This window comes from Archocentrus centrarchus, chromosome 6, assembly GCF_007364275.1.
Source record: "Archocentrus centrarchus isolate MPI-CPG fArcCen1 chromosome 6, fArcCen1, whole genome shotgun sequence".
Taxonomy (NCBI): Eukaryota; Metazoa; Chordata; class Actinopteri; order Cichliformes; family Cichlidae; genus Archocentrus; species Archocentrus centrarchus.
The window spans coordinates 10,920,457-10,947,758 of NC_044351.1; the positions used below are offsets into that span (position 1 = coordinate 10,920,457).

At 45.9% G+C, this 27,302-nt stretch overlaps 1 protein-coding gene across 1 annotated transcript in view; it reads right to left on the reverse strand.

Moving 5' to 3' along the window:
• Positions 1 to 279: 279 nt before the first annotated feature.
• map1ab (microtubule-associated protein 1Ab) overlaps positions 280 to 27,302 on the reverse strand; it is a 90,755-nt gene continuing 63,732 nt past the window's right edge. The window contains exons 3-7 of the mRNA XM_030731237.1: positions 20,267 to 20,349; positions 18,813 to 18,950; positions 6,427 to 18,145; positions 4,900 to 5,132; positions 280 to 1,807 (exon numbers count right to left, since the gene is read on the reverse strand). Coding sequence (XP_030587097.1) covers positions 1,652 to 1,807; positions 4,900 to 5,132; positions 6,427 to 18,145; positions 18,813 to 18,950; positions 20,267 to 20,349 — 12,329 coding nt within the window. The 3' untranslated portion in view covers positions 280 to 1,651. The remainder of the gene's footprint in view (positions 1,808 to 4,899; positions 5,133 to 6,426; positions 18,146 to 18,812; positions 18,951 to 20,266; positions 20,350 to 27,302) is intronic.

The window sequence follows — 27,302 nt, forward strand, 5'->3', positions numbered from 1 at the left end:
ATTCATATTGGTTCGAAAGTAGTATTTCAACATGTGGAAGTGATGCTTGATTGAATTATACAGCTCCAGTTTGAGCAGTGGGAGAGTACTATTTCGCAGTGTAGTTTGCAACTTGAAGTGTGAAGTGATTGGTCCTCGGTTTTAAAGTTGTGTACTTGATTTCTTTTTTTTTTTTATACCCTGGTTTCTGACTCTGCTTCAAAATGGCTGACATGTCCTTAAAACATCCTCCTCTGTCCAAACCCACACTCTAAAGGCACATGAATGAAGCCTCCTGTAACACGCTTTTTTTTTTTTTTTTTTTGACTTCAAAAGTAACTTCCTTAATAAATAGAAACATTGCAGTTCCCACTGGCATCTGAAGGGACAAGCAGGTGAGCTTTCATTGCTACATTTGCCACAGGTCACTGCTTGTTTGGTTTTTTTTTTCTTTTCCCATCCCTTTGTGATATTAGCAGAGATGGTACATTGTAGCTGAACAGGAGGAAATGACAAGAATTAAACCTTCTCGCTTAAAACGCTGCATCTGCCTCAGGATCAACTCATCACAAAATATATCATTTATTTAACATAAACTCTATGTCGATATGAAATATTTACCTTATATGTATACTGGAGTACATACAACAAACAAAGACTGTGATGAAGACTTAAAGAAGAACACCCAGCAGAGATATGATTAGTGTAGAAACATCGTCCCTTTGCCTGGCGCCTATAGAAATCACTTGAGCATAGACAGCCAAACAGTGTAATAGTCTATCCACACTATACTGCATTTCACACTTGAAGGCTGGCTAAAGAAAGGTTTAACCCTATACAGTCCTCTCTGGAAGAGTCCGAGCTAAAACGCAAGCAACATGCACCAGCTAAGCTGTGAGAGCCGAGAAGAAAGAGTTTTTCAGGCACCTCCTAAAACTTCACCACAAATGACAAGAAGGAATTTATTTGTTTCTTTTTTTTTGTTATATAACATCAATTTATGCCATTATTGAGTTAATCAAAACACTACTGTAGCGTGAGCGGAATTGTAAAGGATGCGTTTTCTTGTGTATGCCCATGGAAAAAAAAGAGAGGTTCGGATTAAGAAACAAAAGCTTTTCTAGTCTTATAGAAACACTGTGCGTGCGATCTACACAAAAAACTGATCACTGATTGGTTTGGATACCATTTTGGAGAATCAGGTTAATGAGAATTCCTGGTTCAGTAGTGTTTTGGTACTTGTTTTGGGCCACTTGTGAGCCACCCCTGTAAGAGCTGCATGTGACTAATCTTGATTTTGACTGTGGCATTATTCCTTTTCTGGGTTAATGTTTATCTGCCAGGTGTCATTTTGAAAATGATCTGAGTTTATTCCACAATTGCTAGTGCTTGTATAAGAAAGGTGTCAGGGCGGACATTTAACTCACAGAAGAAAACAAAAATAAAAGTACAGTTTTATTTGCGAGATAGCCCCACCATCACAAAGCATACACCCAGAATTTTGACTAACAGAATCTAATGTACTGAGGGCTGCAACAAATGGGTTTCAGACTGGTACCATGAGAGAATGAGGAGCTTTGAAGAAGCAGAGTACTGTTCGCTCTCGCTCTAACTTCATAATGAGTAGGAAGGGGTGTTGGCAGCGGGGAAAGCAGAGCGGTGCCCAGAAAGCTCAGAACTCAATCTTGCAGGCGGGGAAGGACTCATCCTGCATGACTACGGTGCTGCTGGAGGCCAGAACCATGATGTTCAGGTCTTGCTGCCTCTCGTGGGTCTGCTGATACCATTCCCGGGTCACCTCTGTGTCGTGGGTCGGGATCAGAGTCACCTGACAGAGACATAAGTGGAAATTGAGAGGGGACATGGCAGGAAGGGACTGACTTGGCCACAATTTGGAGGGGATTTTAGATTCAGACTGGAATAAGAGATTCGGATGGGAGACTTTGCATTCAGATTTTGCATACAAATCCAATGGCTCGTGTTTTATCTAGCAGTAACAGTCTCTAAACCATTCTTTCTAGAGAGACATCTACCTGCCAGAGATGTCGCAGATGCTGTTCATACTTTCCATAGATGGTAATCTTCTGACATTTAACCATGTCAGATACAGATGCGGATAAAATTGTTGGTACCCTTCCTTTAAAGAAAGAAAAACCCACAGTGGTCACTGAAATAACTTGAAACTGGGGAAACTAATAATAAAAAACAGTTTTTACTGAAAATAACTCATGAAAATCAGCCATTACTTTTGAATTGTGGTTCAACAGAATGATTTAAAAAAGCAAACTAATGAAACTGGCCTGGACAAAAATGATGGTATCCTTAACTTAATATTTTGTTGCGCAACCTTTTGAGGTGATCACTGTAACTCTCAGTGAGACTTCTGCACCTGTCAACAGGTATTTTGGCCCACTCCTCGTGAGCAAAGTGCTCCAGCTGTCTCAGGTTTGAAGGGTGCCGTCTTCAGACTGCAGGTTTCAGCTCCTTCCACTGATGTTCAATAGGATTTAGATGAGGCCTCATAGAGGCCACTTCACAATAGTCCAGTGTTTTGTTCTGAGCCATCCTCTGGGTGTTTTTAACTGTGTTTTGGGTCATTATCCCGTTGGAGGACCCATGACCTGTGAGTGAGACAAAGCTTTTGGACACATTTTGCTCCAAAAAGCCTCGATAGTCTTGAGATTTTATTGTACCTGCACAGATTCAAGACACCCTGCGCCAGATGCAGTCCATGTTTCAAGGCAGTTCTTTTCTTTGGTGCTTTATTTTTGCATCTGTGAACACAGAGCTGATGTGATTTGCCAAAACGCTCCAGTTTTGTCTCATCTGTCCAAAGGACATTCTCCCAGAAGCTTTGTGACTTGTCATTATGCATTTTGGTAAATTCCAGTCTCACTTTTTTATGATTTGCTTTCAGCAGTGGCGTCCTCCTCAGTCGACTTCCATTAAGTCCACTTTGGCTCAAACAGCCACAGATGGTGCGATCTGACACTGATGTACTTTGACCTTGGAGTTCACCTCTGATCTCTTTGGAAGTTGTTCCTGTGGACCTTAAACTTCTGAATAAGTAGTCACAGGAACATGAAGCTGCTTGGAGGTGGTCTTATAGGCTTTACCTTTAACATGCTTGTCATTAATTGTCTCTCTCATCTCCTGAGCTTTCTGTGGTCCATGTTCAGTGTGATACACACCATGATACCAAACAGCACAGTGACCACTTTTTACCCTTTGAACAGGCAGACTGACTGATTACAATTTAATAGACATCTGTGATGCTAATTACAGGACACACCTTAGTTTAACACGTCTCTGTGGCCATCATTTTTGTCCAGGCCGGTTTGATTAGTTTGTTTTTTAAAATCATTGTGTTGAACCACAATTCAAAAGCAGTGTTTTCACAATTAACTTTTCATTTAATTTTGTATTTATTATTACTTCTGTCAGTTTCACATTATTTCAGTGACCATTGTGGGTTTTTCTTTCTTTAATGGAAACACGTCCGTATATGACATTCCTCAAAAAACATTTTTCAAACATGTGCAATTGAAACATTTCATATTAACAAAATCCAGGCATGTAGCATCTGCGCTACCATCATCCCATCTTGAGGACCTTACTGTTCACAACATGAATGGAAAGAAAGAGATTTCTTTATTTTATACAGTCTTACTATTGAATGATGGCAAATCCACTACTGACAGGTTAGAAGTGTGGAGAGAGGATGTTCAAGAGAATATAGATGAAAAGGAGTGGGGAAAGGGTATGCTTAAAAACCCAATAATCAATCTATCCATACAAGAAAGAAGTTTTTACATTACAAATGAGGACTTATATTACCTCAGTCAAACTTAACAGATGGTTTTCCTGACATTCCTGACACATGCATCAAATATTTGGAGGAAAAAGCACTCTCTTTCACTGTGTATGGGACTAACTACAACAACAATACTAATTTCTTGGTTGTCGAGGTGCACAGTTATTTTGAAACAGCTCTGTAGCTGAGTGTGGTGTGTTTTGCTAAATATATTTAGTACATATTCCCCATGAGCTAAAAGCTTGTGCTTCAGATTGCTCTAACTGCAGGGTAACCTTGTTATGGTCATGTTGTGCACACTGTGACATCACAAACTGGTTTCTGAAGTCCAGTTTGAAGCCTTGATGGGTCTTTCTGTTGTCACCATCTCGACTGCAATCTGACTGGCTAATGACAACTCATTAGCCAGGGGTCTTTAGATAGAATGCATGTTTTCAGGCACTTTGGCATTGGCTTCATTCGTCTGACCTACATCCATGTTTTATACTGTCTGTGGTGCACACAGCTTTGGAATAGAGCACCTAAGCCCCACCCACCTGCTGGTCAAATTTTCTGTTTGTGAGGAGCAGCCAATCAGAAAAAAGTTACTTAAAAGGAAAGGCACTAAATCAGCTTTTTGCAGACAGTGGGGTAATCGAGGGGCCGCACCAAGGACCAGCGTGACATAAATAAGGTTTATTTTGAATTGTAAATCATGCAAAGCTACTCTAGTAGAATCTAAGAATAATTTAATAATAATTTAGTTTTCTTATTTCATCTTGCTCACTTGAGCTTTATTCATCTTTTCGTTAGAGACAGGAATGAAGATTCTTGCTATATTTGCTGCTGCAGACCACCACAAGGTCAAGTGAGAACTGCGCTCAGAGTTGCTCTGTGATACAATGTGAAGTCATCCACCCAATTATGACACCTTTTAGCTCAGTAAACCTTACAATTCCTCACATTCAAAGTTTCCCAAAGTAATGTGTATATGATACACACATACACATATACACACAGATTTGACCTATTGGTCAAATTTGTATGACCAATAGGTCAAACAAATTTGAAGAAACAGCAGAAGAGAATAAGAGGCTGAGGCTGAGTCAGAGAGGGAGGGTAAATACCTGTAAATTAGAGCCCCACTGCGCTTTGCCTTCCAGCAGGGCATCCAGGACTCCACGGCTAGGCTCTCCACTGCCTGGGTCATTCCCACTCACAACATAGTATGCAGCCCGCACTCTCTTGAAGAATTCCTGGTCGACATTCTTGGCACTGCAGTGGTTGGGCACGTAGGCCAGGTCAACATAGACAGGTGGTCCAGGGGGGACAGTTGAACTGGTTTTCTGGGAGTTATTACCTGGAAACAATCAAGGACACAAAATAAGACTTAAAATAATAAAAATGACTTTGTTACTGAAAGTGCAAAGAAATAAGGTCTTTCATCAACTAAAAAAAATGATTTAATGGTTTCATATGAGGAAATTATTTAGCAAACTACACCTGCAAAGTGTCAGTGTAATCTAACAACTGTTTGCACTCTTATGTACTTCTGCATCCTTATCCTGGTTTTGCTGTTAAATGTTTGACTGTATCTAACCCCACAGCGTCCACAATCATTTCCATCATTACTCCCCTGACATGAACAAATTAGAGTAGTTTTATGATATTTGCAAGCAAATGAAAAATAACCAGTTAACAAATATTATGCACACGTACAAGCAAACAAAACAAATCCATCTCTCCCGAATTATATCTACTGTCAGTCTAACACTTCTCAGTGTGTGTTAACTGTGTTTCCTGAGAGCTTTGAGATTTAAGACTGAAGATTGAGATTTGAATCCACAAACAGGGTTTTCAGTTTTGTTTGGATTACAAATGTGATCCAATAGTATCTGAAAATTCTCAATTTTGCTTGATCTGCTAATGATATCACCTACTGAGATATGGAGACATCACCTGGATGGATTTCTCTCAGTGAGTTATTTAAGAGTTCTATTGTTGTAGTTACAATGTACAGTAAACTTTGATATTTTGTGTGCAGCATTTATAGACTTTATATCAAAGCCAGTCATTTGTTAGTGAAGTTCTGCTGCGAAGCCTCAAGTTGAGTGTTTTTGCCATTGTCATCTTAGCTTTTTGAAACCAGATGTTACAGGTGTAGAGCAGATCTAACACTGCACGCTCGTTAACCGATGACTTGTCAATCACAAGGTCCATCGTTTTTGAGTGTAATGAGGGCACACAAAATGAAAAAAAAAGAACTTCATGTTTTATTCAACATGACCTGACAGTAGTGGTCGAGACCATAAACTCATTGAGAACATTTACTGAGGTCACAGAGCAAAGCAGCTGAGAGTTATTTTTCTGTAGATTTCTAAACAATGGGGTGTCTTTTTGTAACCAGAGCGATTGCCTCCCTCTGGCCATTAGAAAGGACACAGGTTTTGTGTACAAAGTTCTTAAAGTGCTCCTTCAGGATCTTTGAACTCTGAGTATGTATTACTCTAGAAAGTGAGGGTCAAACATCTGGGGGCAGTAATGATAATGAATGCAGTTGTTCTGATTTAATTTGGTGTGAACACAGCTTGACCAGGAATTATTCTGAAGGTTTACTAATTTTAAGTTGTGTTACAGTAAATAATTAACCTCACCTGAACTGCTCTTGATGCCATTGACCAAGCCTTTCCCAGGATTGAGGATCTCACTCCTTGAACCGTGGGTTTCAGACATTTTGATCAACCTGGAGCTTCTCTCGGTGTCCTTCCTCCTGAGTGAGGCTGATCGAGGTGAGGCAGAGTCCTTAGACTGTTTCACTGGAGTAGAAGACCTCTTCCTGACTTCCCCCTTTCGAGCAGGAGAAGCTGACTTGGGTTTTCCCTTTCTCAGACCCTTGGTGGTCTTGTGCTCCTTCTTGAGAATTTTTTCTGTACTGCTGTGATCATTGAGAAGAGCCTCTGGATCCACCATGCACACATCTGGGTGAGGGGGGTGGGGTAGAGGGTCTTTCATCGGTTTAGGAAGGGGATCATGAGTCTTCTGAGATGACCGTGGTGACGAAGGATGGTGGCCACCACCAGCTCCAGACAATTTGTCCACTGGAAGATGCTCGGCATCTTCGTCTGAGTCCAGATTTCCCTCTGCTGTTATTGAGGGACACTCCTCGGTTTCTGGAGGGACGTCGGAGTCAGACTGCGAAGGTAACGACTCACTCACTGATGTTGGCGGTGTTTCCTCTCCAGCTAAAGTCACAGCCAAACCAGATGACATTGCGCCAGGCAGCTGGTGTTGCCCCTGTCCAGCATCTCCATGGTGACTCTGAGTATGGTGGCGCCTCTGCTTGTGTGACCTCCTTTTTACAGAGTGCTGCTCTTGATCGTCCTCACCCCCTTCCTGGGAGTGGCCACTGCCACCATCCTCTTCACCCTCATCACTGGAGAGCTGATGAGGGCTGGGGTTGATGAAGGATGGAGACAGTTCACCTTTGCGATGTTTATATTCACAGGAGGAGTAGCCTGGTGGGGATGCAGAGTAGGAAGTAGCTCCAGTGTTCAAGTCTGAAGGGCGATCAGTCTGCATATCTCCTTTGCTAGATGTTTCCGTGTGGTACGTATCTTTTGAGGTACTGTGGGCACTGGCCATCCATTCCATTCCTTCCTCCTCATCATCATCATCACCATAACCTGGAGGGGGCGCACTTGGGAAGTCATCAGGCCTTTGCAGTAGCTCCCAGTCAGATATACTGCTCTTTCGCCTTACCTCCAGTCTCTCAGGCAGCTTTGCCAATAAGCTTTTCTCCTCCACCATTTCAGCCTCTCCTAGTTTCCCATCTTCTACCTTTTCACTCACTTTTTCACTCACAGAAGTTGCTTTTTTCTCCTCTGTGATGTCTTTACTGCTCTTTTCATCCACTTTCTTTTCTTCTATTACCTGTTTGACTTCAGAGTGTGTTAGTGTTTGACCCTTTTCATCTTTTTCAGGTGCTTCTTTTTCTGATGCCTTGGCATCTTCCCTAGGTGGTGCAGTAGCTCCAACAGTCTTTTCTTCTTTTACCTGTGGTGTTTTCTCTTTAACCTCTTCTGATTTGGGCAGGTGTGTTATGGCACATGAGGTTTTGGTAGTGTCGGCGTCACTCACCGGAGTGACTGAGGCTGTCTGAGTTGTTTCTGCCGATGCATCAGGTTTGGACAGAACAGCTGTAGAGGTAATGGTGACGGTCTTTGTTGTTTCAGAGCATATGGTACTCTGTGTAACACATGATTCGGTTATTGATGAAAAAGTCTGTTTTTGCTCAGCTACGTGGATTTTTTGACATTCAATACGACATGGCAGGGTGCTGTCCTCCATTTCAAGCATATCAGGCTCCTTGTCTTGGGACCTTTTGTCAGAAGAGTCAGCCCTTTGGAGAGGAGAGACATCAAAGCGTGCCTCTGATGTGGATGAACTCTCCTTTACTTCTTCTGTACTTTGTAAAGACAGCGGTGTGGAGGATGCTTTTAACGTGGATTCTAACACATGAAAGCTGTCAGTAGTTGATTTTGTGTCTGGCTTTGTAGAGTCACTTTGATCCTCAGGCTGCTTGGCAGTGGTAGACAAGCCTGGAGATGATGGTTTGGGCTCTCCAAGCTGACTGGGCAAAGACTCTTTTGTTTCAGGTTTAGTCATGACCTCCATGTACTCATCTCTCTGAAACCCCCCAAAGCAGGAACTTGTAGATGCTGCCATGAACGATGGTTCCGCTTTGGTCAAAGATATTTCAGAGCTTGATACTTTATAGGGTTGATCTTTGTCTCCCACCTTTTGGCTTAGGTGGGCAGAACCTGAATATGAGTAACTGTACGATGTTGAGGAGTGTGTTGAACCAGAGTATGTTAAGGTCGTGTATGTGCAAGATGATGAGGCAGCCTCCTCATGTTCTGCTGTGATGTCAGAGGTCTGCCTCACATCTTGACTTCCTTCTTGGACATCTCTTTGGCTGAAGTACTTATCCTCACTTAGCTGGGAGGTATCTGATACCACAGGGGTGTCTTTCCTGTCAGCCTTTAATCCTACTTGACTCTCCTCACTGTAGTAACTCTCAGAATAACCTACAGATCTACTTTGTCCAATATCAGCATAGCTACCTGTTAGTGATGAGGAGGGACTCGATGTGGGCTTTGATATGGAGTCAGTTTGGTCTGTTACCAAAGAGCTGCCAGTTAAGCTACTTGTTGACACTGGGTGACAAGTTTCCTTTGGCGAAAAACTTGACTCTGGTGATGACGACCCTTTGTCTTCATCTCCTTTTTCTGATTCTAGTACACCAGATGAAGAAACGCCCTCTGCTGATGACAACCTCCTCTTTGTGGATGGCTCAGGAGACAAATGCGTTTTGCCAGTGTCCTCTACTTGTGTCACTTCAGTATGTTTGGGGGTAATTTCTGCAGCAATGGAGCTTTCATCCATTTTCTGCACAGACGTATCTGCTGCTGGAGTTGCTCTACCTTCATCTTTACCTGTTGTTTCAGGAGATTTGGATGTGGTTGTATCGCTAACAGTGTCTTCCTCTTTGTGTGGTTTTGTTTCAGGTGCTTTTTTACTTACATCCTGCACATCTTTGTCTGCAGCTTTAAAAGCATCATCAGGTGTTGATTTACAGAAAGCCTCCTCTTTGCTTGCATGGGGGAACTGAGACTTTTTATTTGAGTCCTCTACCTCTGCTAACCCAGCACTGTCATCAGAGCCGCGTCTGCACATTTCCTTCTCAGACTGTTCTCTGGCACCCTTTTCCATATCGACATCACTTGACTCTTCCTCTTCTTCCTCCTCCTCCTCCTCCTCATCTTCATCTTCATCATCATCAACGTTAAAGTCTTCTCCCTCTACAAGTAACCTTTTGTCTATCAGGCTCTCTTTTCCTTCAGTATAGCTTAAGGATTTAGATGTAGCAGAGCTGCTAATTTCACTATAATCAGATGCCAAAACATTATCATCTATTTCATGTCCTATAAATGTGGCTGAAGAGGCACTCCTCGAATCACTTGATGCTTCCTCCATCTCCAACACGGATGGTTGTTGAGGTAAAATGTCTTTTTCTGCAGGCGAGTACCGACCAGACGGAGATCCATCTCGTTTATGGTCACAGGAGTCCATTTTGTCTTTGAGTGACTCAGCAGATTTTTCTTTCTCTTTTTCTGTTGCTTCCTTCCCTCCGAATTCTCCAAAAGCTGAAGTAGTACCTGAAGCTTGGGCACCAAGATCTGACTGGCTCCATGAGGGAGAGGATATTTCTTGTCTTACACCTGCTGACTCAATAGCAGCACTACTGGAACCTAAATCGCTTTCTACTGGCGCCTGTGTGTGAAAAGCTGCCGCAGCACCTTCCTTTATATCATCTTTCTCTTTCTCTGACTTCTCTGGTTTGTCTTCCTTTGGACTGAAAGAATAAGACTCAGCAGCTTGGGACATTTTGTTGTCTTGTACCTCTAAAGATGAAAAGCTTTTGTCAGCATATGGTGTGTCTGCTCTTTCTTCTCTCTCACTCTCCTCCTCTTGGCCTTTCTCACGGTCTTCATATTTAGGGGAGGCACTTTGACTGTGGTGACTGCTTCTTTCGCTCTCCGTGAGGGAAACTGGGCTATAGTCAACTCTACTGAATGACAGTGGTTCTTCTTTGTACTGATCATCCAGAAGGAACATGGCTCCTCCAGCCTCCGCCTGGCTTAATCTTCTGTTATCATCAATGCAGATGCCAGTAGCATGATCAAAACCAAGGGTAACCTCGCTCCCTTCTCGTGAGTCTGAATCGTCATCTCTTGGAATGGGTTTTTCATATGGATCATACTTGGATGCACCAAAGGTTTGCTTCTCATCTTCAAGGCTTCCACCGACAGTCTCCTCTGTGCTTATTTTTTCACTTTCCATTTTTGCCGTGTCAGTGGCGCGTCTGACATCTTCAGAATCTTTGTCCAGCATAAAATATGAACAAGGTTGTGATAATCCCGGAGAAGCCACCTCTCGTTCTCCTTCCATCTCCCTCTCTGTTTCCTTTACTGGTTTCTCATCTGGCTTTGTCGTCTCCGCAGCACTAACTCCTGAGCTCATCCCAGGTGATATCTGTTTCTCTTGTTGTGGCACGTCCTCCACGCTAGACTGGCTTTCAGTGCTCGAAAGTGTGCAGCTCATGGGTTGGCTGTCGGTGCTCGATACTGTTGATAGCACAGGCTTTTTCTCAGATGACTCTGATGCTGGTTCTGGTTTAGCAGAGGTTGTCTCCTTTGATGTGGGAATATCAAAGGATGGCTCTGGTTTGGCAAGTGGTGCAGGTGTAGTTTCTGTTTTTGCAATGTTTTTGTCTGTTTCAGGGAAAAGCGTGGATTCTTCTTTCCCAAGCTCTTTAAAGTCTTCATCCATAGAGGGCTCCTGCATTGTAAGGGTAGGTATAATCACTGTGGGCTGTTGAGATGTAGGTGGTTTTGTTTGGTCACTTGTCTGTAGAGTTTGGGTTAAAGTCAAACTTGCAGAAGAGATGTCATGGTCAGATTTTCTAGGCTCCACTGACAAAGGTCTGGAACCTGCTCCTCCCATACAAATGTCTTCATCCTCTTCATCTTCTCTGTCTTCGTCAGACGACTGAACCACAAATGCAGGTTTGTAATCTGACTTGGATGCCAACACTTCTTCTCCAGGTAGCATCTGCGCAGGTTGCTTCACACTTTTGTCCAGGTCCTTCTCCTGTAATTCCTCTTTCTCCCATTTCTCCTCTTTGGTGTGGTCTGCATCAGAGGTGTCTTGTTTTTCCTTCTCTGAGATGTCATCTGTCCTTGTGGTGGCAGAATCCTTTTCTTTAGTTATCTGTTCATCCTCTGCTGATTTTTTCTTTTCTTCTACAATGTCTTCAGTCTCATAGGTGTATTCTTTTTCTTGTTCTTTCTCCATTTTCTGTTCTTTGCTCAGTTCGGCAACATGCGCATCATCTTTTTCTTTTTCCATCCTGTCTTCGAGAGTAGTAATGACCTCTGATTCTTTTTCTTTTTTCTCCTCCAGGATTTGGTCAGAAGTACAAACGTCACCTGTCACGGATGTTGTTATGGAAGAGTCTGGCTGCTTTTCTACTGATGCAGTGCCAAAAATATCCTCCTTTTTATCTGCTTCGGGAAGCTTATCTGAGGTTTCTCCAAGCTTATCACTAACATCACAAATATGATCCTTTTTAGTCTTCTCCTCTTCCAAGGTCTGAGCCTGTGGAAGATCTTTGGACTCAAATGGGAAATCATCTCTCTCTCGTTTCTCTTCTTTAGACATTATAGGTGTGCACACTTCCTTCTCTGGCTCCTGTTTGATAGATTCTGCTTCACAGATGAGATGTTTCACCGTGTCTTTTGTTTCCTCCCCGATGGTTTCAACTTCAGATGGCTCTGTCTTTTTTGCATCCATGGGCTGCTCTACAGTGGCGTCTGCTTCTTTCTCTTTTGTCACATCACCCATAACAGCTTCTTTGTCCTCCAAAATGGGTTTGTGGTCATCGGTATCTCCCTTCTCCTGCTCTTTAAGCTCCTGCTTTACTTTTTGCTTGTCTGAAATATCAGTTTTTTCCACATCTTTGTCATCTTCAGTGGTTTTAACATAAGTATCATCAGTGTCCTTTTCCTTCTGCTCCTTTATGGATACACCTTCAGAAATAATCTTGTCATCCATTTTTTCAGTTTCTTTTTCATAGGTTTGTGCTTTGGGTATTTCTTTTGCCTCTTCCTGGATGAGTTTTACATCTGATGGAACATCTCTTAGTTCGGCTTTCTTCTCCTCATCTGTGAGGGACTTAACACCAGCCGTGTCTTTGGTTTCCTCCACTGTGGAGGGTTTTATATCAGAAATTACATCTTTAATAGGGTCTGTAACTTTTTCTTCTTCTTTGATGGGTTTGATAGCAACACTATGATCTTGTATTGTCTCTTCTTCCTTGGACAGTTTGACAGAGAGCATTTCCTCCTCGGGTACCGTTTTCTTTTTTTCTTCTTCTGCGGTCGATTCAACAGCGCAAATATCTTTACCGATTTCTTTGTCTTTTTCATCCTGCGCTGTTGGTGCAGCACCGGCTACGACATTCTCTGTGCTTGTTTCGACATGAAGAATATCTTTGCTCATTGTTACATCCTCTTCCTCCATCTTAGCTGGTCTGACAGCAGAAGTTACATCTTTACTTGCCACTTGTTCCTTTTCTTCTTCAACAAGTGGTTTGACAGCCTGAAGTGTTTCCTTTGCATCTGTTGTGATGACTGGTGCAGCAGAGAAGCCATCGTCTTTAGTTACGATTACATGCTCGTCTTCTATCTCGGTAAGTTTAATGGCAGTAGGAGTTTTACTTTCCTCTTGTTGCTTTTCTTCTCCACCTGCTGGTTTAACAGCAGAAATTTCATCTGTACTTATCAGTTTATCTTTTTCCTCTGCCAAAGTAGGCTTAACAGCAGCAGGAGTCTCATCTTTACCGATGTCTTCCTTCTCCTCCGCTTCTACAGTGGGTGTGAGGATGTAAGCGTCGTCCTTGTCTGTTGTTATATCTTTAGCCGGTTCCTTGGAAGATTTAGTGTCAGCACTCTCTTCTTCTCTTTCTTTTTTCTCCTTTTCTTGGTCTTCTGTAGCTGGCTTGGGCACAGAGTCATCTTTACTCGTTGTTTCGCCCTTTTCCTCTAACTTGGCGAGGCTGGTGGTTGGTGTAATATCCATACTAATCTCTTGCCCCTTTTCTTCTTTTACGGCTGATTCATCTTTATTACAAATACGTTCTTCTTCTTTGCTGACTTTGGTAACAGCGACATCGCAAATCTCTTTTTCCGCCTCCTTCTGCTCAACAGTAAAGGGCTCAGCAGCAGACGCATCTACCTTTTCCTTCTCTTTTTCCTCTTTCTTATCCTCGATAACTTTGGTATCGAATGTTTCAGTCTCCTTTTTCTTCTCATCTTGAGCAGGCTCCATGAAAGGGAGATCTTCTTTCTTTGCCTCTTTCATCGTGTCTTCCTTGTCGAGCTTGATATCTGAAAGGTGGACCTCTTTGACTTCTTTTTCTTGAATCTTTAAAATGCTAATATCAAAGGAATCACTCTTTTCTGTCTCTTTCTTCTCCTCCATTAAAATCTTACTACCAGACACATCATCCTTTTTAACCTCGGTCTCCTTAACCTCAGCTGTGGCTTTGAGGTCAAAATCATCTTTTAGTGTTTCATCTTTCTGCATCTGCTCATCTTTAACTTGTTTGTCCTCAAAAGTACCAATTTCCATCTCTGCCTCTTTGACCATTGGAGTGTAGCCTTTTTCTGGCTCATCTTTCACTGCTTCTTTCTCTGTGATGGACTTAATGGCAGAAATGTCTTCCTGGATGAAAGATTCCTGTTTCTGTTCTTCCTTGACTTGTTTGGCATCTAAAGTATCGTCTTTTTCCGTCTCCTGTTCTGCCCTGATGGTTTTAACTCCAGTTTTATCATCACGATCATCATCATCTTTCTTGTTATCATCTTCATCATCATCCAGGAAACGACTCTCCCTCTCTGGAAATTTACCGGGTTCAGGCACTTTAGTTTCTTTCTCTTTGAACGTGTCGTCAGAGTCCAGCCCAGGTGAGATGAGGGAATCCTTCTCTGAAACTGGTAGTTGTACATCTGTTACAGATGCAGCAACAGCAGGTATTGTTTCTGCCTGTTTTCCTTCATCTTTTGGCACTGATGAAGTGTCTTTCTCTGGCTCTTTCATCACTGGAGCTGCTTTCATGTCTTTTTCAAATGATTTGTCCAAAGATTTTGCAGTTTCTACTTCATGTTGATCTCCTTTTTGTCTGTCAACGTCTTCCTGTGTCTTGGTTTCTGCATCATCTTTTTGTCTAGTTTTGTCCTCAGTGGTGGTCACTATATCACTAAATTCCTCTTGCTTTTGCAGCTGCCAATCAGGGAAGTCCTTCATCTTGTCTTCCACTGGTGACTGACGGAGTGGAGAGTGAGCGGCACTCGAGGGTCCAGACTGTGGAGGAGAGGCCATTTTCACAGTGATATCATCCGGACTGAAGCAGCGCTCTTCACTCTCTGAAGTTACTGAGTCGGATCCAAAAGGTCTAGTAGGCACAACAGATGAAATATCTTTAGGTGTAACTGCATCAATATTTTCCTCTTCAACGGGTAGATGGTCAGGTTTGATGTCTTGTAGAGATTTTTCAGGTGACCCTGAGCTAGCAAGCTTTTCAATGTCTTTCTCTTTACCCTGCAACATTTGGGATGAAGCATAGCCCTCTTGGAGTTTTTCAAGTGAAATGTCAACATTAGGAGTTTGGTCTTCCTCCTCCTCCTCTTCTTGTTCTGCCTCCTCTTCCTGAGTACCTGCAACCTTAGCAGCTGTCTTTACTTCTGCAACAGGAAGCTGTAGATCACCAGATGGAGACTTGGACTGTTTGTCATCTTCTAAGGAAGGCGGTGAGAGAGTTCCTGCAGAAAGAGGCTGCTCTTTGCCTTGAGTGGAGTCAGGTGGGGTTGACAGGGAAACCGGAGTTTTAGGTGGCTCCTCAGCTAGAGGTGCTGCGACAGATGTCACCGACTGATCTTCAGCGATGGATGTAGGAAAGGAGGCTATTTTGTCATACTCTGTAATGGAAGTTGCAGAAGATACATGCTCCTCTTCTGCCAGAGGAGCAGTGATGATGTTGGTGAACACAGATACTTGCTCTTGCACACCTGGGATAAAACCTTTCTCTGTCATGGATGCAGCTTGCATCTCCCTCATGCCATGGATGTTTACAAAGGAGCCCGTCTGATCTGGAACAGAGATGTCGTAGGCTCCAACATCATACTGAAGGTGGGGTATTCTCTCCTCTGCCTCCTCATGAATCTCCTCATCAGAGATGGTCTGTTCTGTCTCAGAGTAGCCAGGAATGGTTTCATCTTGGATGTAGGACATGGGTTCGGCTGCAGCAGCACCTTGAGCTATCGAGGTTATGGGAGCAGTGGCCCCTCCAACGTGCGACAGGTAGCCTTCCTCCTCTTCATCTTCTTCTACTTTGGCTCCAGTCAGAATTTCTGCGGTTTTGCTTTCAACAACGCTTTCAGGTTTGATCTCTTCATCGGCTATTACATCTAAATCTTCTACCTCCTCTAGTTCGGCTTTCTCCACTGCCTCCTCCTCTTCCTCCTCCTCTTTCTCATCCCTGGATGGAGTCATTTGTAGTTCCTCTTTTGCCACAATCTTGGCTGAGAGATTTTCTGATTTCTCCATTTCCTCCAGCTCATGTTTTCTATCCAGCTCATCATCTTTTGCTTCCTTCCACTTTGATTCGTCTTCCTCTTCACCTATTCCCATGTCTTCTTCCTCTTCCTCCTGTACTTTCTTTTCAGCAGCTGGGGCCTCTTCCTCTTCTTCCTCATCCTCATCCTGAGTTTGCGCTCCCTCGTCTTCGAATTTTTGAGACTCTTCCATTTCTGTCTCCTGAATGGATTCCTTGTCTTTGTCTTTAGCTTCAACTTTGACTTCTGTGGCTGGTGCTTCCTTTTCAGGGGACTTTGTTCCAGGTGGGATTTCAGACACCTCTTCTTGTTCTTTGCTCTTCTCTTCTTTGTCTGCTTGTGGCTCAGAAGAAACCTTATTACTGTCTGCTGGCTCTGCTGAAACAACCTTAACTTCAGTCGTTTCCAGTTCTTCAAAATCCTTGGTGAGGTCTTCGGGTGTGGAGGGAACAGATGTTCCCCCAACAGCTCCATTTTCTATCGGTTTAGGCTGAATAACTTCAGGTTTGGGCTCCTCTGCTTTGGGTTCAGCAGGTTCGGCCTTTGCTGCTTTGCTTTTCCCAGTTTTGGCTTTACTTGACACTTTAGCTTTATGTAATGTCTTCCTCACCTCCGGTGTAAGTGGTTTCAGGTCAGGCTTAGTAATTTTTCTCAGCTCAGGTTTGGATGTGTCCTTTTTCTTGTCCTCCTTGAACTTTGCATCTTTCTTGTCATCTTTTTTGGCAGAGTCATCCTTCTTGACTTTCTTGATCTCCTTCTTTTCCTTGTCCTTTTTCTCATCCATTTTTGACACTCTTTCCTTGGAATGTTTTTTTAATGATTTTTCTTTCATGAGTTTTTTCTTCTCTGGCACTTCAGTTTTAGATTTTATGGTCTTGGTAGGCTTTTTCTCCTCTTTTTTCTCTGATATATTTTCCTTCACAGAGTCACTCTTTGCCTCTGTGGTGGCTGACACATCATCCTGCCCTTCAGTTTCTTTCTTCGGGGCCTTTGCCGTGGTCTTGGGAGAGGATTTGAGACTCTCTTTGCTATCTGTCCTTTGTTTTAACTTGGTTTGTTTTATAACAGAGGGAGGGGCTCCTGAGGCAATGTCCTTTTGTGTGGCTACAGGATAGCGCAAGAAGTCAAGGTGCTTCAATTTTTCTAGGCCCTCTAGAATCTTGTTTTGTGGTGCATTCCCGGGGAACAGCACTCTGACGATCTTTTCTGCAGGGTTGGCGGGGAGCCAGACAACTAAGGCCGTGACTGATGTCAGGTAGGGCACAGATATTTCTCCTTCTTTCCCGTTGGGCAGCACAATACCAGTTTTGGCCTTGCTGTTGCCAGCCCACTTCTGCATTAAAAACTGCATCTCTTTACTGTCTTTGACAGGGTTAAGAATATACATGTCTAACCTGCCCACTCCCATCTTGTGGAAAAGTGTAATGGGCTCAATAGTGTTGCTGACCACACGAAAGAGAGGCTCCGGCTTGATACTAAGTTTGTTAAGGTACTGTAAAGTAAGTGAGGCCTCTTCAATGCTGCGTTTCACTTTAAGATTCGATTCTGGCATACGAAGCTTCTCTGGCACATTGAAGAAGACAACACCGAGTTCAGGAGAAATCAGGTTCTTCATCCAGTCGCTATAGTTGGTAGAGCCTTGTGACTGCTCCTCTTCCTGTTCTGCTATCTTCCTCTGAAGAAGCCCATTGATCCCTGGGAGATTGTCAGCGCCGATGTGTGTGAGCAGAATTGAATCGATGCGGTCCAAGTGACGGACCAGTTTCCAGAAGCAGGATTTTCGATCAGAGCCTCCATCCACTAAGATGTTGAACCCATTCACAGCAAAGAGAGCAGAGTCTCCTCTTCCACCTGGAAAGATGTAGCAGCATGGCTTGGACAGTTTCAGGAAGCCTCCAGAAGTGGGAGGCTCCAGGAGGTCGAAAGGTGAAGGGACGTCAACGGTTTCAGAGATGTACTCTGTGAACTCTGTGACGCCCTCCATCTTGGGGAGAACAGTTTCAGGGTTTAGTTTGTATTCAAAGAACTCCCGCAGGGTCTGCTGCAGTCCCAGGGAGCTCCAGCCCACCTCCCCACGGCAGGACACAGTAAGTGTAGCCTGCTGCTTGGGGGCTGACGTGCCCAGCAATTCACTGACCTGCAGGAAAGACACACCCGAAGACATCTGAGTCAGTGATTGTACACACATAAACACACAACCTTTATGTCAAGGGAAGATATTACAAGAATTGTAAATACAATTAGATGAATGACCAAAACTGGCCAAATCATACCTAAATAAAGAAAAAATATGGAAAAAAAAAACTAGGCAATTGGTAATTTCCATTTTAATTTGATTTTGTATTATTTGTGTGTACAGTGGTCAACCTGTGTGTCCGTGTAGGCTGCTAATTGAAGCAGACGGTAAGTCAGAGCATCCGCAAGAAAAAGTAAATAGTCCTGACTGACAGCACTATTTTCAGCTAGATTAGCTAAGCGCCTCAGCTCTTTAGGAGTCTCCTAACTGAAGAAAACCATTTCTGCTGTGAGCCTGGCATCGATCGACAAATGTGACACCATCACACACTTTAAATGACAAGCCCTCATTTGCATAAGGCACAAAGCAGAAATGCATAGTGTGTAAAAAAAAATAAAAGAAGCCTAAGCTAAGGTTAAATAATGCACAAACACATACATTATAAAATTAATACACTACAATTGCAGTCATTTTATGATTAATTAAAATTTGTGTTTGTCCTTTCAAACTGAACAGCTTTTAAGCACCCACATGTAATTGTGAAGGCAAAGTATAAACTTTGACTTACCCCAGGATCAGCAAAGACACGTGAAAAGGTCTGGTAGGTGAAAACACCGGTTTGAAGGAGGAGGGTACCGTGATCTGAGCTCTGCCCACTCAAGACCAGAAGCTTGTGTCCTGCTGAGTCTGTGACCAAAGACTGGATCTGGGACACACACAGTGGAGAAAAAAAGGACAGAGGGGGACAGAGGACAGTTAAAGGGGAACCACAAAGAGAAATGTCTGCATCAGTGATAAAGAAAGATGCACTCTAACTGTGTCAAGGTTAACAAGATTTAGCATTAATGGGCTGAAATGTTTCACCTGTCTCGCCTCCCATCAGGGACAAAGAGATGATGCTAAATACTTGGTACAAGCAACTGAAATCAGACCATCAGATACAAAACACACTAGAAACAACTTAAAGTTGGTGTGTAACAGATAAAGAGAGGACAGTAAATGCGAGCGAAATGATGAGGGTGTTTGTGCCCTAACACTACATTATTGCGTTGCCCCAGATTTTTTTTTGTACTTATTCTGTCACCTAGTAACTCTCATGCCTCAGACTGTATTTAGGTAAACGTGTAGGATAGCTTAACAATTAAGGCCAGAGTCACACAAATAATTGGTCATTTTAAAATTGTGTTTTAAAATGAAAACAATCTCTGTCTGTTAGCACAGTCTGAGCACAGTCTTGTATGTATTTCCATAGAGACATGTCTGAAGACTCATGTCACATAACCAAATGTATACAGTGGGCATGTGCACTGAACGGAGGGTTGTGTAGAACCCTTCAGAGCTGAAAATGAAATGTGAGGTTGGTTCCAAAAGATAGTTAATCCCCCCAAAAAAGGAGTTAGGGACGTGGCTGCTGTTACTGACATGTGTCCCCACACATTCAGCTGTAGCCGACTGTGTATCTGCACCCGTGTTAAACTGGACCTCACTGAACTGGACCTCTCTGCCGTTTTTTGCTGTTGGCGACTTTTGGAGCATTTTTATTGGAATTATCAGATAAATAATACAGCTTTCTGTGTGGTACAGACCTTTAAAGAAATTTGTGCTTCAGTTTTGGTGAGTAAAATTCTAGAATATTACAACAAAACTAACACCAATCGTGTGTCTGTGTGTTGTGTGCATACAATTTATAGATGCAGATTGCTAGCTGAGCTTGCTGGCATTAGCTGACAGCTTAGGACTCCATCTTCTCTTCTAACTGGTGGTAACTTCTGGCTCCAAAAACTCGACATGGGGCAGCCAAAACCAATGGGTGAAGTCATCGTCCATGTTTTATATCATCTATACCACAGTGACTGATTAGCTCTAAACCAGGAGTTCAGTTTGTACCCTGGGTACACAGCAAAACCTAAAAAGGTCATAAATATTATTGCCCTCAAAGGAGTTTCCCAAAAGGTTTATTTTCAGTGCCTGAAAAGTGTTTGTGTGACAGAAGACTGAAAGGTCAGAATATGCTGATCTTACTTCTGATAAAACAGTGTCTTCTGAAGGGTTGACGAGAACTACGGTCTCTAGGACATCACTCCTGTGGTGGAGAGTCCTTTGTCCTGCAAGAGAAGATGGAAAACATTATTATTTTTTAATGTAGTAAATGTGGAGAAAGTTTATGGAGGCCTGAAGGGTGGATGAGGTAAACTGCTGCCAGACATTCTGTCATAACCCAGGGAGGGCCGGCCTGTGTTTTTGTGTGTGTGAGTTGTTGGCTGTCCAGCAGAGATGGAGAGGGGTTTCAGGCGTCTCCACCTCTGGGCAGATACGTGGGCGTGGCTCCACCACACCTGTGATGGATCAAGGCATCAGGTGGAATTACTTAAGCTGCCAGCGGACATTCACTCGTCGCTGGATCATTGACTACTTCCAAGTTAGTGTCGGCTCCTTCAGTGACTTCCTGTCGTGTATTCCCAAGCTTACCTGTGTTTTCGCTGTTCGCCTTCCCCAGATCTCCGTGTCGGCTCCTGCCTTCGCTCCCTGAAAATCCTGCTCTCCGCTCGCCACGCCGTTCCACGCCGTGCCACCGCTGATCCTCGGGACCTTTCCACCTGCCTGCTCACTCACCTGCCTGGCCTCTCCTCCCCCCCTTGGCCTCTCTGCTCGCCGCTCGCCACCAGCTGTTTCCCACAAAATCCCCGGACCTGCTTCCCTTCACACATTCTCACTGTAAATAAACTTGCACTCTGCTCTCATCAATTACCGCCTGTGTGTCTTCTCCATCTCAGTTGTGACAGAATGATCCAGCCACAATCGGACACCGCGGAGGCTGATCCCATCAGCAGGACTTTGGCCAACCAGGAAGAGACCCTCCAGCGCCATGACCACATGCTTCGCCTGATCACAAGCCAACTCAGTGCTACCACTCAACACCTGGCTGACTTACGGGGTATGTTGGAACCCACTGTGTTATCTGCCATGCCTCACCAGCCCGATTCATCTGCCCCGCCGCCGGCACCGTCGGTAGTGTCAGCCTCCGCATCCGAAGCCACCGGAACACCGGAGAAAGCCCTGCCCACTCCTGAGGTATTCCATGGTGAGCTAGGGAAGTGTGGAGGATTTCTAACTCAGTGTTCACTAGTTTTCAGACAGCAAAGACTCGCCTACGCTTCAGACTGCGCAAAAATTGGATTTATGGTCAACCTGTTCCGGGGACGGGCGTTGGAGTGGGGGCACGCTGTTTTACGAGGTAACCCCGACCTGTCTTTCCCCACTTTTCTGTCTCGCTTTAAGGAAGTTTTTGACAAGGGATCCTGCCCCGAGGCTGCGGCTCAGAGATTGGTCAATCTGCGGCAGGGCAGACAGCGTATGGCGGATTTTTCCGTGGACTTCCGCATTCTCGCCGAGGAAGCCGGCTGGGAGGAGAGAGCGCTCAGAGGAGTATTTTTGAATAGCATTAGTGACGACCTCAAATATGAACTTGCAACCCGCGATTTACCTCTTTCTCTGGAGGCGGTAATTTCACTGTGTATTCGGCTAGACGATCGCCTGAGAGCTCGGCGGACCCCGGGCAACTACGACTCCCAGCATGCCTTTCACCGCGCTGCTTCCGGTGACCGGAGAGGATCCCCGGAGGATGACGCCAGGCGCACGGCGACTCCTGGTGGCGCGGAGGAGCAACCCATGCAGCTTGGACGGGCCAGATTGTCTGCTTTGGAACGACGACGGAGATGGGAGGCAGGGGAATGCATGTATTGTGGCAAGATGGGTCACTTCATCGCTTCCTGTCCTGTTCGCCCAAAAGGTCGTGTCCGTCAGTAAAGGTGGGGGTACTGGCGGGCCAACTTAACTCTTGTTCCTCCCTGCCGAGATTCACGCTCCAGGCAAAGCTTGTGCTTCCCTCCGGTTCCCACACGGCGTTGGCATTAATAGATTCTGGGGCTGAGCAAAATCTTATGGATTCCGCCCTCGCCCAGCAGTGGGATGTTCCATCCATAGCCTTGCCCACTCCGCTCCGGGTCTCGGCACTGGACGGCGCTGCTCTCTCTGTTATCACTCACAAGACCCAGCCACTCTCCCTCACCCTGTCGGGTAACCATTCAGAACAGTTGTCATTTTTTCTTTTTGATTCACAACAGACTCCCATCGTCCTTGGCTTTCCGTGGTTACAGTTGCATAACCCCCATATCAATTGGACAACTCGAAGCATCGCAGGGTGGAGCGAGCGGTGCCACCAGCATTGTCTCCGGTCCGCCACGCCCTCTGTTAACCGCTCGTCCACGCCCAGGGGGGAGACAAAATCCGATCTGTCTGGGGTGCCCTCAGCCTATCACGATCTGGCTGAGGTGTTCAGTAAGGACCGGGCCGTCTCTTTGCCTCCTCACAGACCCTACGATTGCGCCATCAATCTCGTGCCTGGGGCTCCCTATCCATCCAGCAGACTCTACAGCCTTTCTCAGCATGAACGGGACGCCATGGACCGGTATATTACCGAAGCCCAGGCAGCTGGCCTCATTCGGCCGTCCACTTCTCCCATGGCCGCTGGATTCTTCTTCGTGTCAAAGAAAGACAAGTCTCTCCGCCCCTGTATTGACTACCGGGGCCTCAATGCTATCACTGTTCGTAATAAGTATCCACTGCCACTCCTCACCTCCGCTTTTGAGCTCCTACAGGGGGCGACCGTCTTCACTAAACTGGACCTCCGGAACGCCTATCATCTCGTTCGCATACAAGAAGGAGATGAATGGAAAACAGCTTTCAACACCCATCTCGGTCACTTCGAGTACCTCGTGATGCCCTTCGGGTTGACCAATGCCCCGGCAGTGTTCCAGGCCCTCGTTAACGACGTCCTTAGGGACTTCATTAACCACTTTGTGTTCGTTTACTTGGATGACATCCTGATTTTCTCTCCCTCGTTGCAGGAGCACAGGAAGCACGTTCGGCTGGTGTTGCAGCGGCTGTTGGAGAACCGGTTGTTTGTGAAAGGAGAGAAGTGCGAATTTCACGTTGAGTCTGTCTCCTTTTTGGGTTACATCATTGGAAAGGGGCGACTGGAAGCTGACCCGGTTAAGGTACAGGCGGTTCTGGATTGGCCCGAGCCATCGGATCGGAAACAGCTACAGCGTTTTCTCGGATTCGCTAATTTCTATCGCCGCTTCATTAAGGACTTTAGCACCATCACCCATGCTCTTACTTCTCTCACCTCTCCCAAGTTGCCTTTCAGGTGGACCTCGGCTGCGGCTGGTGCTTTCTCTTTTCTGAAGAATCGGTTCGCCTCCGCTCCGGTTCTCATCCAGCCTGACCTGTCCAGGGCCTTCGTGGTGGAGGTGGACGCTTCCGACGTGGGAGTGGGGGCAGTCCTTTCTCAACAGGCCACAGGTGGCCTTCGACCCTGTGCTTTTTTTTCCCGTCGCCTCTCGCCAGCTGAGCAGAACTACGATGTGGGGGATCGGGAACTGTTGGCCATCAAGTTGGCTTTGGAGGAATGGCGGCACTGGCTGGAGGGCGCGACCCATCCATTCCTGGTGTGGACGGACCACAAGAATCTGGCATATCTCCGGTCCGCTAAGCGCCTTAATGCGCGACAAGCCAGGTGGGCCTTGTTTTTCACTCGCTTCAACTTCACCATCTCCTACAGGCCTGGGTCACGGAATGTGAAGCCCGACGCCTTATCTCGACAATTCTGCTCCTCGGACCACTCTGTCCAGCCGGAGTTTATCGTGCCTCCCTCCTGCGTTGTCGGCACCCTCACCTGGGAGATCGAGTCCGCCGTTCGAGCGGCTCTCCAGGCCGAACCAGACCCTGGCACCGGACCCCCCAATCGCCTCTATGTGCCCTCCCAGGTTCGGGCCCGGGTTCTGCAGTGGGCACATACAGCTAGATTCACCTGTCATCCCGGAGCTAATCGCATGGTCTCCTTTCTCCAGCGCTATTTTTGGTGGCCCACGCTGATCAAGGAGACCCGTGAGTACGTGGCAGCATGCAGTATCTGTGCACAGAATAAACCATTGTTGTCTTCTCCCTCTGGTCTCCTTAGGCCGCTGCCTACTCCCAAGCGACCATGGTCCCACATAGCGCTGGACTTTATCACTGGCCTCCCTCCTTCAGAAGGGAATACCGTTGTCCTGACCATCATAGACCGTTTTTCCAAGGCAGCTCACTTCATCGCCTTGCCCAAGCTTCCTTCCGCCCTGGAAACAGCACAACTCCTGACCAACCATGTCTTCCGACTACATGGAATTCCTGAAGATATAGTGTCCGATCGGGGGCCCCAATTCACATCCCGGGTGTGGAAGGCGTTCTGCGAATCCCTCGGAGCTAAGGTGAGCCTCTCCTCTGGTTACCATCCACAGACCAACGGCCAGACCGAACGTGCCAACCAGGAGTTAGAGGCAGCTTTGCGGTGCGTGGCATCTTCCAATCAGGCCACCTGGAGCTCTCATCTACCTTGGATTGAGTACGCGCACAACTCTCTCTCTTCCACCGGCACGGGCATGTCCCCGTTTGAAGCTGCTCAGGGTTTTCAACCACCTCTCCTTCCTGCCATCGAAGAGGACCTCACCATTCCCTCTGTCCAACATCACCTTCGTCGCTGTCGTCGGGTATGGAAGGCCACCCACGCTGCTCTTCTCCGGACCAAAGAGCGGAACAAGCGGATTGCTGATCGCCACCGGACCCCTGCACCAGACTACCAGCCGGGTCAGCAGGTATGGCTGTCCACTAAGAATGTTCCAGTGCGTGTGGAGTCTCGGAAGCTCGCTCCAACCTTCCTTGGGCCGTTCGAGATTGAGTCTATTGTCAATCCTGTGTCTGTCCGTCTAAAGTTGCCTCGTAACATGCGCATCCACAACGTCTTTCATGTTTCACAACTCAAACCTGTCTCCTCCAGTCCTTTGTGCCCCCCGTCTGGTTCTCCTCCCCCCGCTCGGATTATTGACGGCCAGCAGGTCTACACTATCCGTCGCCTTATGGACGCACGTCGCCGTGGGCGCGGTTACCAGTTTTTGGTGGACTGGGAGGGCTACGGTCCTGAGGAACGGTCCTGGGTGTCCCAGGCTAACGTCTTGGATAAAGGCATGGTGCGGGACTTCCGGAGACGGTATCCAGAGAAGTTTCGGTCGCCTGGAGGCTCCCGTTGAGGGGGGGGTACTGTCATAACCCAGGGAGGGCCGGCCTGTGTTTTTGTGTGTGTGAGTTGTTGGCTGTCCAGCAGAGATGGAGAGGGGTTTCAGGCGTCTCCACCTCTGGGCAGATACGTGGGCGTGGCTCCACCACACCTGTGATGGATCAAGGCATCAGGTGGAATTACTTAAGCTGCCAGCGGACATTCACTCGTCGCTGGATCATTGACTACTTCCAAGTTAGTGTCGGCTCCTTCAGTGACTTCCTGTCGTGTATTCCCAAGCTTACCTGTGTTTTCGCTGTTCGCCTTCCCCAGATCTCCGTGTCGGCTCCTGCCTTCGCTCCCTGAAAATCCTGCTCTCCGCTCGCCACGCCGTTCCACGCCGTGCCACCGCTGATCCTCGGGACCTTTCCACCTGCCTGCTCACTCACCTGCCTGGCCTCTCCTCCCCCCCTTGGCCTCTCTGCTCGCCGCTCGCCACCAGCTGTTTCCCACAAAATCCCCGGACCTGCTTCCCTTCACACATTCTCACTGTAAATAAACTTGCACTCTGCTCTCATCAATTACCGCCTGTGTGTCTTCTCCATCTCAGTTGTGACACATTCAGCCATCTGGCCTGAAGACATCCTGTCTGGATGGCATCCAGACCTGATCTGGAAAACCTCTTTGAGCCAGAGAGATTCTGCATTCTCCATTATATGTGGGGCAGTCTCTTTATAGAGACAGGCAACCCACTTGTGCATCAATGTGAGATGAAAAGTTGGAATAAGAAAGAGGTCACAGAAGTTTAGAATTACAACCTCAAGCTTTTATTTGCTTGTTTCTCTGCACTTGTCTTTCCTCTCTTCACTGTCTCCTCACCACAACCGGTTAAGGCAGATGGCTGCTCCCCATCAGGCTGGTTCTGCTGGAGGTTTATTTCTGTTAATAGGAATCCCCACTCCTCCTCAAAAATGGTGAAGTAAGGAAAAGATTCAGGTATACTGCTGTTACCTGAGATGGGTAATTATTTTATGGTACTTGCCAGTCTTACAGTGTATCTCTATGGCTGAGGACAGTGTTATGTGAGCCTAGAAACAAGCTGCTATGACTGAGGCTGCTGTCCTGTTTAGAGTGTTCTGTTGTGTCCTGTTTATGATCAGTTAATGTGTAGATGTTACATATGCCAGTACACACAGGGATGCTCAGGAGATGCTATAAAGGTTGATGCCAAACAAATTCACTGTAGCATCAGTTATAAAATCTTTACATGTATTATAAAGTAGTTTCCCTGTTTAACTTTGTGCACATCATTCCATCAAATGTCTGTGAGTGAATGACAGAGGGCCAGTGATCCCTCAGCCACGCTCCATCCCCCGCCTCAGTGTGTGGGATTGAGCTCCAGGATTCTGGTAGCAATTGACAGCTTTCCTCATAGTTATGATAGGTAACCAATGCCTTGTTTCTGAGCTCTCATGGTCTGCCACCAGCCAGACTCCCTGTCACTCTGGGCCAGGGACGATTAAGCTGGTCTTCACCCTTCTAGGCGGAGCCCAGAGTCTTCCACTCCTCAGCTGTGCACCTGTATCCCATCAAGCCCCATCATCTGCAGTATTTCAGGACCAGCTCGACCATCCAGTCTCTGCCAGATTATCTGCTTCCTCAGAGCAGTAAGCAGGCTCAGTTTTTGTTCCTCTTTGTAGACCTGTACCAGTGTGCTAAGGGCATTTCTCTCTGTGCTCCCAAGTTGGACTCTTCTGCCTGCCTCAGGACTGCCTCTCCTTCCCTCCTTAACCTCTCCAAGAGCTGGTCCCATCACCTTAGGACACAACTGAAGGCTCACCTCCATAACGTACCCTACCTTGGCACTCCTCCACTTCCCTCAGTTCAAGGAGCAGCTAGTGAATCAGGACCTCTGCACTGCCCCCGGACCACCTGTCAAAGATTCCAAATAAGGCCTCTACCTCGTCT